The sequence below is a fragment of the Aquila chrysaetos genome, chromosome 9 (assembly GCF_900496995.4).
Source record: "Aquila chrysaetos chrysaetos chromosome 9, bAquChr1.4, whole genome shotgun sequence".
Lineage (NCBI taxonomy): Eukaryota > Metazoa > Chordata > Aves > Accipitriformes > Accipitridae > Aquila > Aquila chrysaetos.
This window is the reverse complement of record NC_044012.1, coordinates 13995457-14009964: the sequence shown is the minus strand read 5'-3', so window position 1 is coordinate 14009964 and position 14508 is coordinate 13995457. Positions and strand designations below refer to the sequence as shown.

At 41.4% G+C, this 14508-nt stretch overlaps 1 protein-coding gene across 1 annotated transcript; it reads left to right on the top strand.

Moving 5' to 3' along the window:
- The first annotated feature begins 241 nt into the window (after positions 1 to 241).
- CCNE1 (cyclin E1) lies at positions 242 to 12128 on the top strand. The gene is made up of 11 exons (XM_030026425.2): positions 242 to 365; positions 479 to 569; positions 820 to 888; positions 7454 to 7596; positions 7677 to 7812; positions 8630 to 8776; positions 9609 to 9704; positions 10072 to 10206; positions 10298 to 10409; positions 10495 to 10652; positions 11476 to 12128. Exons 1-11 carry the CDS (start codon positions 352 to 354, stop codon positions 11596 to 11598), a joined length of 1224 nt encoding a protein of 407 aa, XP_029882285.1. The 5' UTR covers positions 242 to 351; the 3' UTR covers positions 11599 to 12128.
- The last annotated feature ends 2380 nt before the right edge of the window (positions 12129 to 14508 follow it).

Here is a 14508-nt window from a genome sequence, read left to right as displayed (position 1 = left end):
CCGCGCTCCCGCCCTGCCCCTGCGCCCCGCCAGCGCCGCCGCCGGACACCCACCCACCCACCCACCCACCGCCCGCCCGCTCTCGGCCGGGAAGGTCCGGGGCGGCCGGCGCGGCGGTGAGCGAGCGAGCGAGCGACTGCGCGGGCAGGGGGCGGCGGGCGCCCCTGCCGCCTCCCGGGGTGCCCGGCCGCGGGGCGGGGGGAGCCGGCGGGGCCGGCCCGGGGCTGCGGCCGCCCTTTCCGCGCCGTGCGCCCGCGCCTCCGCGGCCCTTTGTGGGGGCTGGGGCCCGGGCCTGCTCGGCCGCTCCCCGCACGGCGCTCCGCTCGCCCCGACCCGGCCCAGGCGGGCACCATGCGCCGGGAGAGGTGAGTCCGCCGGCCCCGCCGCGCGCGGGGCCCTGTAGGCCGAGGTGTCCGTCGGGCACCCCTGAGGAGGCTCCCCGCGGCCGGGGCTCCCTCAGCTTCTCCTCTCTCGGCAGCGACTGCGCGGAGGAGAAGGCTCCCGCCAAGGGGGACGGGGGTGCGGAGTGCGCCATGCGAGCCCGCAAGAGGAAAGCCGATGTGGCCACGGTGAGTGCGGGCCCGGCGGCCCGCCCTGGTGCCCGCGGGCCGGCGCCTGGCCCGCCGCCGGGCTTGGCCTCCGGGCCCTCGCCTCCTTTTGTTGGGTGGCGGGGGGCCATGTGGTGGCGGTGGTCGGGGTGCTGGGCGGGCGGTGGTCTGCTGCTGCGACCCTGAGGGACCGGCCGGGTGCGTGTCGCGGTGGCCGGCCGTCGCTTGTCCCGGGGTTTGTACTCCCGAAACTACATGTTCCTTTCTGTAGTTCCTGCAGGATCCTGATGAAGAAGTTGCCAAAATGGAGATGACTAGAAAAAAGCAGTATGAAAACCAGGTAACCAGCTCGGCTTTAGATCATGCTACTGTAATCTCGGTTAACCCTATTGTTATTTTGCAGTACCTCGTTATTATTGCGAACGTGGTGCAACAGAGACACGGCTACCACGTGCTGTATAGCAATGGGCGAGGGGGACTATCAACCCCGGCTGATGAAGAGTGCAAAACGCTTCAGGTCACACAGGTTGCTTTGGAGTCTTTGCAAGAGATGAGGCCTGCGTTGGTCTAAAACATTATGTTAATACTTCGGTATATCCAACTGTCCCGCGATTGCAAGGGTGCGCCTTACAAAAGCCTTCGTCCGCGTTTAGGCCTACATGGAGGGGATCTGCATTGACCTCTCTAGAGAGTCGCAAGGATACAGTCATGCGCTTACGTGCTGTACCTTGCAGGCCAAAGCACAAGACGCTTAAGCATACAAACAGAATCATCTTTTGGGATGATTCTCTTTGCAGTTGTGTCTCTGCTTACGTATCGCCTGGGAGAGAGGAAAGATCCCCCTTTGCTTCCACCAGCAGCTCCATTCCTATTGACAAGTGTCATTATCAGACTGACAGAGAGTATGAGGTTCCCAATTAGAACTTTGAAGCTTATACTAGATGCTAACGCAGTAGTCAAATAGGCTTCGTTTCTCTGCAGAACAGAGGGATAATTTCTGTAAAGTCACTTAGCTGTGGAAATCAGGCCTGCAGTGGAGGTTAGTAGTGACCATTGCTGGTTTTCTCAGTAAGACGTTTAGAATGACCTGAGTTAGGAAGTCAAAACTAACTTTAGTAGTGTTGTCTTGCTCCCTTAGTGCCCCTCCTGTAATCGTTGAACCTGAGATGCTATTGGTATCTATATTGGATGCTGTGTTGGTATGTGGTATTGAAAGCATGATGCTTTTGTACATTGAGGTGCCCACTCTAAATAAAATGGAGAGTAGCCTGGTTTTTTTGAAATAGGTTTATTGCCCTCCCCCCTTCCCCCCCCCCCCCCCCCCGCATGGACACACATGCTTGCTCAGTTACTGTCACTAGGACTTCAGCCTGTTAATGCACATGCAGGGCGATGCTTAAGCTGCAAAAGTCACGATCAGGGAGTACAGACCATACTCATTTGGTACGCAAGGCTATGCATAATGTGACACATCTAACCAGAAGTGGCAGCTGGAAGTTCTAAGACTAAAGTGCTACCATAACAGATGGGCATCATTGTTTGGAATGGCCTCTGCTTGTTGCAACTGCGTATACTAGTTATCAGTCAACATATTAAGCAGGGCTCAAATGGTGAGCATTTAATGAGGGGATCTCTCCTTCCCTTCTGTCTTTCTTTTGTGCGGTATATTAAACTAATTTCTCACTTCTGACAAGGAAGAGCTGCCTGTCCTTCACCACAGCACTCTCCTTCACCAAAAGATTCAGTGTGTTTGAGCTGAGCAGGGGCTTCTTGTGCATGCTTATTGCATAATAGTAAGGTATTGTTAAAAAAAACTCAAGAGGGACCCAATTTTACCTTCTTCCAGAAAGACAGTGGAGAGAAAGTTGAACTATATTTTGTGTACATTGACCTTCGACTTTGAAAGTGGATAAAGACTTCCAATTTTTGTGTTCCTGGCCTGGTAGCCATTCAATGTCACTTCAGGAATGATAGGTAAATTAAAATTTAGATAATTTAAGCAGTAGGCATCCAAAATACTCACTTGAGAATTTTTCAAGTTAAGCTCAGGTACTGGCGGGATTTGGCCCTTTGATTCTGTAAACCATAAATAAAATGGGTACCTGTGTTTCTGTCTCTACACAGAGAAGGTTTTTTGTTGTGACAAAGTAGCCAGATTGTTACAGATCTGTTTAAAAAAGCTAACATTTGGCTGCACAGCAGCAGCTCTTCAGTCTATGGTGTGACACAAGCTATTCTCTGATATAAATTGCCATGGGCCACTAATGAGAATATGTTTACGGTTCCAGCAGCAGTATAGCAGGCTTGTATGATAGCCAGTGAGATAGTTACTCTGTTGAGGCACAACGATTCTAAAATGCAAGTAGCTATAAATCCACTGCAGCCTATACCACATGACTTCTACATTAAATAAATTGTTTACTGACACTACTTTATGCACAAGGCAAAATATCATAGTCACATCCCACTTTACGGCATCTTCATAGTCAATTCATTAGTTTGCTTCTGTTGAACATAAGGCCTGAGTTCTTAATTAGGATGCCGTTACCCTTTATGTGATGAAAGGGTGGCTATATCATCAGGTTTGTGACAGCAGAGTATTGCATAAATTCTGTGTTTGATTTTAGAGAACTGGCACTGCTGTAATTCTGCTAGCAATTCTCATATTAATTTTGGCTGCTTTCTGCGGACAGATACACTTCCAAGGCTCCGTGTAAAACAGAATTCATCTAACTAGATTAGAGTCATCCGTGCAATTGTGATACAAATTACATGGCCACCTCCATCTACAGTGGAGAATTGAATTTAAAAGTTAGTTTCTTTAGATGAAACTAACTAATGTTTTCATGTGAAAAGAAGATGGAGTAAACTCTCAGGAAATAGTTTTCATCAGTTTCTCACTAGACATTTTTCCAGAATCTGGTCTTACTGTTGTCAAAATGTTCCACCTAACTGGTTTGAAAATATCCTCCAAAAAAGTCTCTTTAACTAGTCTAGGTTATCTTTAGAAGATCGAATTAAAAAAAAAAAAAAAAAAAAAAAAAAAACCACCCCCCAAAAAACAACTTAAAAGTCTTCAGACAAACAAAGGATGTAAACTATATCCAGGTTGAGAGCTTGACTTGGCCCAAATCTGAGGCAGGACAATATTCAGACTCTTTAGAAAATTAAAAGTAGAAGCTCCTATGCTGTTCAGAAAGAATTGGAACAGCTTAATAATGGGAGTTGCTCTTCTCTCTCTTATTTATTAATTCTGGAATCCCTTTGTGATGGCAAAGAAAAACCCTATACTTCAAACTAATGTGTGTGAGTGAAAAATGTCTAGACTTTTAGTCTTACTGACGGGCAAACTAAGGCTGCAGTCTAGTAGTTGATATTGATATGTCTCTGTTGGGAGGTGCTGCTTTTTAGGGTGAGACAAACAGGCCTGTCCCCCTCCTGTTCCTCTGCCTTTGATTTCCATGCTGAAAATCCTCTGACCTTGCTGTTTGAATGCAGTTCAGGGTCACCCTCTTCCTCTGCTTTCCTGCTACCCTCCTTGCCCTGGTCTGTGGAAGCTTGTTGTGGCTCCCAGCTCACGCTGAGATACACAAGTGTCTCAGCAGCTTGTATTCTTAGGTGTGGCTGCTTCACTGAAGGTTCTGCCTGTAAACGATGACCCCAGTGGTCGCTACTGGCTCCATCTTGTGTCTGGCCTATATGCCTGAAGAATGTCCAAAAGTTCTGTTTAAATGAACGTTTGATATATCAGTGAATGACAACATGCTGCAGAAACTGAGGTGTGTGAGTGTTTGAGCTTTAAAAAAAAACAACCCACCTCTGAACTCCTAGGTTTTCTTTTTTTATAGCTATATGGGCTTGACTGCTCTGATGGACTTCTTTGGTCACTTACCTTTTGCCCTTCTTGGTGCTCCTCCTAAGGAGCCTTCTCGTGTCCTCAGTTCAGTTTCTCCAATCTGTATCTAGCTGTCAGGTCTGAGATAGAGATCTGTATCTCTGATCAATTGTTCTATTCCTGTATCTGGAATATTACTGTGGGTGTCACCCACCCAAGCTTTCTTGCTGGGCTCTATATAGATTTGAAGAGGCAGTTTTCCCCATTGATTTTTGGCTTGTATCCTACCCAGCTCCTATTTGCCTCACAAGTAAGCCCAGGACCATAGGATTTCCTCCATTAGGCTGCACAGATTCTCTGTAACATCTGTCGCTTTTTGGCAGCTCTCTGCTTTTGGGTTGGCTCTGTGCAAGCCCAAAGGAAGCTCTTCATGGTTTCCTCGCACCCTCCCCACCTTAAACTGTTTCTTTTTTCAGTGGTGGCTCCCATTTCCTAACAGTTACAGGGTGATGTAATGCAGTTTCTTGATATTGTTTCTTAGTTTTGGTTGAATGTCTTGCTAAATCTGCTTTAAAGACTCAAGAGTCTGATTAACATGCTCATTCCCTCAACCAAAATCCATGCCAGAGCTGTAGGGTTCCCTCACTTACGCTAATTCAGACTCCTGTCTCCCTGGTAGCTTCTTGCTTTTGAGGGCCCTGCGCATTTGTTTCCTCCTTGTCTCTATTGAAGCTGTATCTTTTTCTGTTGCTTTCAACTTCTCCCCAGTTGTCTTGGTGAGTGATATTATCTAGTCAAAACCTTTGTTTTCACTTCTTCTCAAAACACCTAAGAGGCTTTTGACCCTTGATTTGTGTTTCCTTATAGAAGATTGGGTGTGGTGAAATCTCTTAAATCGATTGTTGTTATTGCTGCAATGTAGTATGTGAGGCATCTACTTTGGTTGAGAACTCTGTGGAGCAGATCCCTTGTCCTTCAGAAGCTGCTGGTGTAGTAGGCACCTTTAAATAGATATTAGATAATGTACTGCTTTTTTTATTGGTTTGCTGATTAACTGATACGGCAGCACTTCCCTAAAGGCTGTTGGCAGCTGGGCTTGCCATGGAGTTTGGAGGACAAAGTGGGACTAAAGTCTAGTTTTGAGGCAGGACAAAAATTAACTTAAAGCAATGCTGATGCGACACTTTTATTCAAACTTTCAGTTCATAAGAAATCTGTCATTTTTAAGATAAAGATACTATTCTGTCTTTTTGTCTTCCCCCAACCAAATTAAATTGTGGCATGGCTGGGTATGTAGCTATGCTAGATTTGCGTGTAGAACTCCAAGAAGAAAAACTACCCATCTGTGTGTCGGTAACTCAAAGTACAAAAAAGTCTTAGCTGTGAGTGAACTGAAAAATGTGGTTTTTGTTTCATCAAGTCAGTGGTTTCTGTTTCTGAAGCTGGTGCTAGAGAGTAGCCATTTTGCTGGAAAGTGATGTCATTTGTAGCAAGTACAGGGCAAAAATGAGGTGTGGAAGCTTCTTTGCGAGAGGCAAAATTTAATGTAGAGCATTTTACTAGTTAGCACCTAATGATTCTTCTGATTTTTTTTTTTTTATATTTTTTTCCTTGGAGCACATTAGGAATCTTGTTAGGGAGTTCTCTCCTTTTAGTGCTGCAGAACAGATCAGTTTGCAGCAAGATGGCTGACTTCACTGGTAGGCAGAAATGCCAAATTTTAATTTGCTTAGGCATGATGACATGGGGCTGGCTTTGTATTCTACTGCAAAATAAAGCAAGTAGTATTTTCCTGGGGAACTGTGTGAAGCATACACCAAGATCTCATTTAACAGAGTTAGCCAGGAGAAAAGTAAACCTCAACTTAAGTTCTGGTCCAAATAAAAGGATGTGACGGGTGAAGTGACGGATGTCTGATGTTTGTAGACCTTGGCAAAATTCTATATATGAAATGGTCAACTTGATATGTTAGTGGCAATTGCTTAACATGTACTTGCTTTATTCTGAAAACAATTGGATCATAAGTGCTTTGGTTTTTTTCATCTTAGCACTGCAAGATAAATAAGAAAAATTCTATAAACTACGGTTTTTGCTGTGTTCATTGTCAAGGTTGCTTTGCGTGGAACCATGACTTCAGGCATTGCGTCTACATATTCCTTACCAGAAATCCTGACCTTGTATTTGTATAATTATAATCACAAATTGGGTTTTAAAGTTCCATCTGCTTATTCTTTACCTGAAGGCAAGCATCTTGCTTTCACGCAAAATATTTTTGGTAAAAACAAAATGCAACGTGGCAATAGGAGACTCTGACTTGGATATTCTTCCACGAAACCATTGTGGTCCTTCAAAAGGAGAACAGGGTAAATGTTCTTCAGCTTTAGTTGCAAACTTTCTCTACTGTGAAAATAAGCAACACCCCTCTACTCAGCACTGGTGAGGCCACACCTGGCCTAGTGTATCCAGTTCTGTGCTCCCCAGTACCAGAGAGACTTGAATATACTGGTGGAAAGAGTCCAGCAAAGGGCCACTAAGATGATTAAGGGACCAGAGCATCTCTCCTGTAAGGAAAGGCTGAGGGACCTGGGACTGTTTAGCCTGGAGAAAAGAAGGCTAGGGGAGATCTTATCAATGTATCTAAATACTTGAAGGGAGGATGTAAAGAAGATGGAGCCAGGCTCTTTTCAGTGATGCCCAGTGATGGGACAAGAAGAGATGGACACAAACTGAAGCACAGGAGGTTCCCTCTGAATGTCAGGAAACACTTTTTTTTAGCGTGAGGGTGACCGAGCACTGGCACATGTTGCCAGAGAGGCTGTGAGGCCTCCATCCTTAGAGATACTCAAAAGCCATCTGGACATTGGCTATAGGTGGCTCTGCTTGAGCAGGGGAGTTGGACAAAGTGACCTACAGAGGTCCCTCCCCATCTCAATGATTCTGTGATTCTGTGCAGTTTAAAGAGGTAATCATAGTTTCTGTCATAGTTTCTTGCCAATGTCTTGTCTTCTATTTACAGCTAAAATGATTATTTAAAAAGGCACAGTGTAAAATCTTGTATTTCATTTAATAGCCATCCTGGGATAACGTTCACAAAAATGCCCATATGCTGATTCCTACTCCAGATAAAGATGATGATCCAGTTGGTGTTGATTACTCTCGCTTTATACATCTAAGTGTTGTTCCAACTAGAGCTTCACCATTACCAGTTCTAGGGTAAGTGTGCCATTTTGCTGCTTCTTGTCTGCCTTCCTTTTGTCCTATGATTTGAGAGTAAACATATTGATCTTTCTTAGTTGGGCAAACAGAGAGGACGTATGGAAAAACATGATAAACAAAGAAGAGACATATGTAAGGGATAAACTTTATATGCAAAGGCACCCTCTCCTGCAACCGAAAATGAGAACAATCCTTCTAGACTGGCTAATGGAGGTAAGCTTTTCAGTGCTTGTGAGTATTTCAAGCGTGGTTTTGTTAAAGTGTACTAATAACTGTCATAAGTACGTTTCATGATGTTTGCATAACCCATTTAGCACTAGACACTCGTCTTCATCTTAAAGTTTGTCAATGGCACCAAACTTAAGAAAAGAATATATAATGGGTTTAGTTGTTGGTGTACAAATGGACAATATATTCTGATATTCATTTAGACTGATAGCAGATAATAATCAATTTGTCCCTAAAGCTCCACAATGTAAGCTTTTTAAGGTCATGCTGCAGATAAAAGCTGCAGAAATGATTGTGAAAGTGACTGGAAGAAGGAAGGTGTGGTGGCTTAGAGACTAGATGCATCTCACAACCTCTCTATCTGTTATTGGCATGTAGAATGTACTACAACTCTGTATGCAAGTCTTTTTTGCTGTTTGGATGACTTGGTGGCATAGTCTGTGTTCTTAATTCTGAAGTGTTTGTGAGAATTTTCTCTTTTGAGATGTTGGAATGATGCATCTTTGTAAAAACAAGGAACTGATGTTCTGACATTGTTAGAACATGTGCTTGCATTTCCTAAAAGGGTTTTCACTCTCATATCTTTGTTTTGGGAGTTACTGTAGTGGCAGTCATCTTGTGTCAAAGGAAACTGTTTAGCTCATGCTCTTAGTTAACATGTTACTTCACAATAGCAATGAAGCAGAAAGCCAATACGAATTTTATGTCTAGCTCTTGCTTTTTTTTTTTTTAATACATCTGTAGCATCTGGTTTTGACTCTGTAACACTGTTCTTGACCTTTGTAATCTCTGATGTCTCCAGGTTTGTGAAGTCTACAAGCTTCATAGAGAAACTTTTTATTTAGCACAAGATTTCTTTGATCGGTTTATGGCAACACAACAGAATGTTGTAAAAACACTATTGCAGCTTATTGGTATCTCTTCTTTATTCATAGCAGCAAAGCTTGAGGTAAGTATCTCCAGCTTTACTTAAACATAAAAATGTGAATGGACAGACAGCACACTTGTTGTACACTAGCCACGTTTTGGCAGGCTTTATGGAGTTTGTTTCTATGACTTTTGAGCTGGGAGGCAGAAAAAAAAATCTTTTTTTTTTTTTTTTATGCCTTTTTCCAAAATTCCTCCTATGTTTTTTTTAGAAGTGGCTAAAATTAAGACTAGCTAACATCATAGTATATCTCTCTAATCTTAAAAAGATAGTCTTCTCAGAGAGAATAAATGTAAAGTTTTAAATTGCGGTTGCTAAATGAGTTTTTGGCTGGCTGCTGTATGCAGAGATGACTTGTTGCAATTCTGTTGTCAGTGGAGTACCTACTGGATGATAGTCTGAGCTTTTCTTTATTTACTGGAACAAATTGAACTATTAAAATACATAGCGCTTTTTAGGTTCTTACTGTTTGTCTTTTAAGAGGGCTGTTATTCTTCAATCTGTTCTCAAGCAACGAATAAAAGGCCTTTTCTTTAGGATGTATAAAAAAGTCTTGATTATGATACAGTCTCAGTGGTGCTGTAGTCAAACATGTTGTACTGATCCATCAAAAGTGAAAGGTGAAGGCTATGAGCAGGAAGGTTGAACAAGGAATCTGTGTATATTAGAGTAGAACACCATGAGTTAGGATGGGGCATTGGTTCTTTTTTCTTTTTTCCCCTCTGCTTTGAAATGCTGAAGTAGTGGTGGGTTGTTCTTTTTTCTTTTCTTTTTTTCTTTTTTTTTTTTTTTAAGCACATGAGACTAGTTACAACCTATTCCACAAATTAATACTTGATTTCCTATCTTTCAGGAAATTTATCCACCAAAGTTGCACCAGTTTGCCTATGTTACAGATGGAGCTTGTACAGAAGATGAAATCCTCAGTATGGAATTGATCATTATGAAGGTAATATTTCAAAGTGGAATTAGTTCTACTTTAGTTTTTAAAAACGTATAGCATAATCAGACTAAAAGCAGAGAGCCTCAGTTAATCTTATGTGCTGCTAAGAGGCACAATTTCTCTTTCTAATTAGAAAACAGTGTTCTTTAGGTAACAAGTGATTTAAAGCATCCACCAGTATGTGCATATTAACAAAATGAATCATTCCCCCACCCTATCAGCAGGAGGAGGTACAGGAGAGGATTAGATTTGTGTGTTTCAAAGATGCCTTGAACTGGAATTACAACTTCTGATCTGGAGTAAATAAAGTTGCATGGTTTAAGTTAGGAACTCTTTATTAATACTGAAGTCTTGTGCATGTCTGGTCTTTCAGGCTCTTAACTGGAACTTAAATCCACTGACAGTTGTATCATGGCTAAACATTTACATGCAAGTTGCGTATTTAAATGAGCTTTATGAGGTATTGCTGCCACAATATCCACAGCAAATATTTGTACAAATAGCAGAGGTAAGACTGATTTCTTCCTTCAAATACTATTTCACTTGGAGAAAAAAAGTGTTCTTGTGATAGACTTATTAAACAATTTGTTGTCTTGTAGCTCTTGGATCTTTGTGTGCTGGATATTGGCTGCTTGGAATATACATACGGAGTACTTGCAGCTTCTGCTTTGTATCACTTCTCCTCATCTGAGTTGATGCAGAAAGTTTCAGGTATTGGCATTTATAAACTATGTCTAATGTGTTTACAAATGTTAAGTCTTCATTCAGGCAGATAAGCATGTGTCTTGTCTTACAGGTTATGAATGGTGTGAGATAGAGGAATGTGTAAAATGGATGGTTCCGTTTGCAATGGCTATAAGGGAAGTAGGAAGCTCTAAACTCAAACACTTTAGAGGTATAGCTCCTGAAGACTTGCACAATATACAGACGCACATAAACAGCTTGGATTTGCTGGTATGTATATGCATAATGAACTAAAAAGCTGTCTGTAAAATCTCCTATATCTTGTTTCTTCTTTGGTTAGAACGTACAGTAAACTTAAGTGAAGCATTATCAGATTGAGACTGAGTGTATGCAGATGATAAAACGTGTAAGGTTGTATTCCAGTTGCAAAATTCTTGGGACAGAGGCCTGACTTGTTCTGTATTTCGTTTAAAAAGCCTCTCATCTCAAACAGCAAATAATAACCCTAGAAATCGGAAGCATGTTTCTACCCTTTAAAATGCTTCAAGTATTGTATGTTAGACCTTTCTCTATAGGAAGTACAGGTAATACAACCTTGTCTGATGAAAAAGAGAAAATAAAGACTGATCACTTGAGACTGATCTTATGGGACTGTTATGTTGACAGTGGTGGTTGACAAGAAGTTGAGCAAGAGTGGCTTTTAGCATGAGAAACTTGCAGAGGATCAAAATCTTGTCCAACAAATTGTAGTTAATGTAAGCTATCGGAGTTTTTTTTCTATTTAGGTTATTTAGTTGTAGTAGAGGTTAAAGCTCTTCATATTCAGTAGCTTCTGAATTTTGCTTTCTTGAAGATACAAGCACCATAATGCTGATCATCAGATTCCAAAAGTTAATACTGACCTCTTGGGGTTTGTATTCACTAACTATTGTGTACTGCACGATTTATCAGTTGCTTTTAGGAGGGTTAGATACAGATAAGCATTTCCAGATTAGCAGTCTATCAAGTTATAAAACACTGAATTATATTGATCTGTTGCATAAATATACCAAAGTAAAAATATTTTTTTTGTCTCCTTTTTCTGTGCTTTCAGGACAAAGCTCAAGCAAAACAAGCCATATTGGCTGAGCAAAATAGGACTTCACCTTTCCCCACTGGTGTCCTTACACCACCACAAAGTAGTAAGAAACAGTCTTCTGGACTGAAGCCGATATGACTTCAGAAACTGTTGACAGACAATTTTGCTGAAGTGCCTGTTCTGCTGGTTCTAACTCCTGCTCCATTACAGAAATGCTGCCAGTGAAGTTCATAAGCTTTTATGGAATCTGAAAAGGAAACCTTAATTTTTTTGTGACAGAAGAACTTTTCTATTTGAAATATTTTTATTGAACATTAAAATATTTTAAAGAAATGGATCAAGTACACCAGCCACTTAAAAGAACACCGAAGAGTGCTCCAAATGCTGCTACGGAGGGTGATGCTTGATGTGACCAACTGTTCAGAAAAAGGGCTTGAAGTTTAGATTAGTTACTGTGCCTGTTTGTCCTTTGGATAATCTGCAGTCATACTGTCCCCTGTTGACAAATGGGCAAAAAGTGCTGTGGAAGACAACATTTCAAAGCCTCTTTTTCAAATGGTTGGCTTACAACTTGATGCCTTTTTAAAAACTCTTTATTGTAAATGCTGCTATGTCTCTGTGTATCCATTTTTAATAAAAATGCTGTCTAAGACAGCTGGTTTTATGTATATTCCTATTTTTCTTTTAATTATGGTCAGCTAAGGTTTTTCAGACTGTGACCACTTGTAGTGTGGGAGTTGGGGATGAATAATGTAGTAACTATGGCTTTATTTATTTACCACTACTGGCTTATCATTTAAAACTTCCTTTTTGGATACTAAGATAATATTGTCATGCTGTGCTACTTGGATTTCCCTTAGCCAGATGCAGGTGGCTAGGGAGGGGATAATAAACATGACAAGTATGTGGAGAATCCTTCCACAACACACTTTCTAATGATCAGTGTATTGGGAAATTGTTGAATCAGATTGTCTGGATTGTTATGCTTAATAGCAAGAAGGGATCAGTGGGAAAATCCTACCTTTTCTTAAAACATAATCATTTAAACTTTGGGATTTTGGCATAGTCTTTGACAACTAATAGTCTTCTGTGCAAAATTGAATTCTGGAATGGCGTATGCCTTTTTTACAGGAAGAGTTGTCCTTGACCTTTGCAAGGTCTGAGAATCTGGGAAGTCATAGTAAGAAGTTTTCTGGAAAGTCATGGTTCTAGAAAAAAGGGAAATAGAGAAATAAATGTAAAAATGGTTGCTTGTTTTTCTCATGATACTCACTTTGAAGGACTGTTCAACAACACTGAAAACTTTTGTGAGACTGCCAGGATTCATCATGTCCTTCTGTAGATAACTTAAATGCTACAACACTTACATTCCAGGAAGCTCCTACTCTGCTGTTGGTTAATTTTTCTAAACATTAGTTCCCAGCAAGGCTGCTTTTTATTATTGTTGTTGGTTTTTTTTTTTTTTCCCTAAGTTATTCTTCCTTTTGCTCTTCCCTTACCCAGTATTCTGATAAATGTTAAAGCTTTAATGTAATAAAAATGCCTACGGTAACTAATGGTAAGCAGATTATTTTATGTTGCTGGCTTTTTTTTTTTTTCCCTTGCAATGAATGGTTATAAGTTCTGTGCTAACAAAACAAGTCTGTTAGCTGAAGAAGTTTGCTGGTGCCAGTTCAGAGAGGATTTAATTTCTCAGAGAACTACATTTCCTAGACAAAAGAATATTATATTTACCTATTATTGAAAAAGTTTCTAACATGGGAGGAATTGTCAAGACACATTTTGGTACTTTATCCTTAAATTTAGAACACAAAACTGATGGGGGGGGGGGGGAAATAACCCTCCTGAAATGTAGTCTCTAGGCTTAATTCCTAAATCACCAGCCAAGCTTCAGTACTAGTCCTTTTGCTATACTTTTCAGTACTTAGTACGTGTTTCATCTGTTTCTAAAAAAAAAAATTTAAAAATCATATTTAAACTGTAGCTGGTCCCTTAAAAATGGGGATTGCATTTTTTTTATGACTTTTAACTGTTCAAGAAAATATGCTGTAATAACATGACAGATACGATGAACTCTAACTTTCAGTTTAAGCTAAATATAACCTTCTGGTTAATACCTATTCAAGGGTGAATGCAGGTGTTCATGTGTTCTCAGCTGTGTGGGAAACCTGTATCTGAGATGCATATTTATCTATGAATGAAACTGTTCAGATAACAGGCCTCTTTCTAAATTGGATCTCTGCTTTAAATAGTAATCCTGCTAATTTTTTTAATTTCCCCCTCCCCCCAAAAGGTCAACCTGCTTTATTTCGATGGGAAGCAGTCTTTTCAGAGTGCAGAGATCACCACTTTTGCAGCTTCCCAGGTAGGAATGCAATCGCGCGCTGGAGATACGGTACTTTCCAACAGGGGTGACTTACCTTAGGAGCTATTTTCTTACTTTCTCATCTTTATCTCATGCTTTAAGAATCTTTGTTTCTGGTTGACTTGCAACACGTGTGGATACTTAAGTCTGAGTGTGCTGTCTTTCTAGGGTAGCTTGAAAAATTGTGTACTTGTTGCCATACGCTGAAAACCATTTTAGGGAGGAACAGTGTAGTTAATTTTAAGGAAGATGGTTGTTCCTATTGGAAAAACAACCAATGAGCCAACAACAAAAAACACCAAAAAACCCCCAAAACCCCAACCCCAAAACAAACCCAAGAGGGAGTTCCCTCTGTGTTTCTTTGCCTGAGGATCCTATTCTAAGTTCTCTCTGGTCCTGGACCAGGCTGGAGGCAGATTCACAGCAGGCAGGGAGAGAAGCAGATGGGCAGTTCTGCCTAGCTAGATAACAGAAAAAGGTTTAATGTGTTTACAAGCGGGCTGAAGTTTCTGCAACGAAGATGAGCTAACGTCAAATAATATGTTCCTGCAAACTGTCTCCAACTCGAAGCGTGTTACCCTGAGAGGTGAGGAGAGGGCTCCAGGGGCAATGCGTGAGGCTGCAGTTCCCGCTGCAGGAGTGCGGGGGGCTCTGGCGAAAGCAATTTAGCCGTGCGTTGCTGC

Coding starts and splice junctions, on each gene's coding strand:
- CCNE1 (XM_030026425.2), top strand. Junction 10,207..10,297: donor TATTTGTACAAATAGCAGAG/GTAAGACTGATT, acceptor GTTGTCTTGTAG/CTCTTGGATCTTTGTGTGCT. Junction 10,410..10,494: donor GTTGATGCAGAAAGTTTCAG/GTATTGGCATTT, acceptor CTTGTCTTACAG/GTTATGAATGGTGTGAGATA.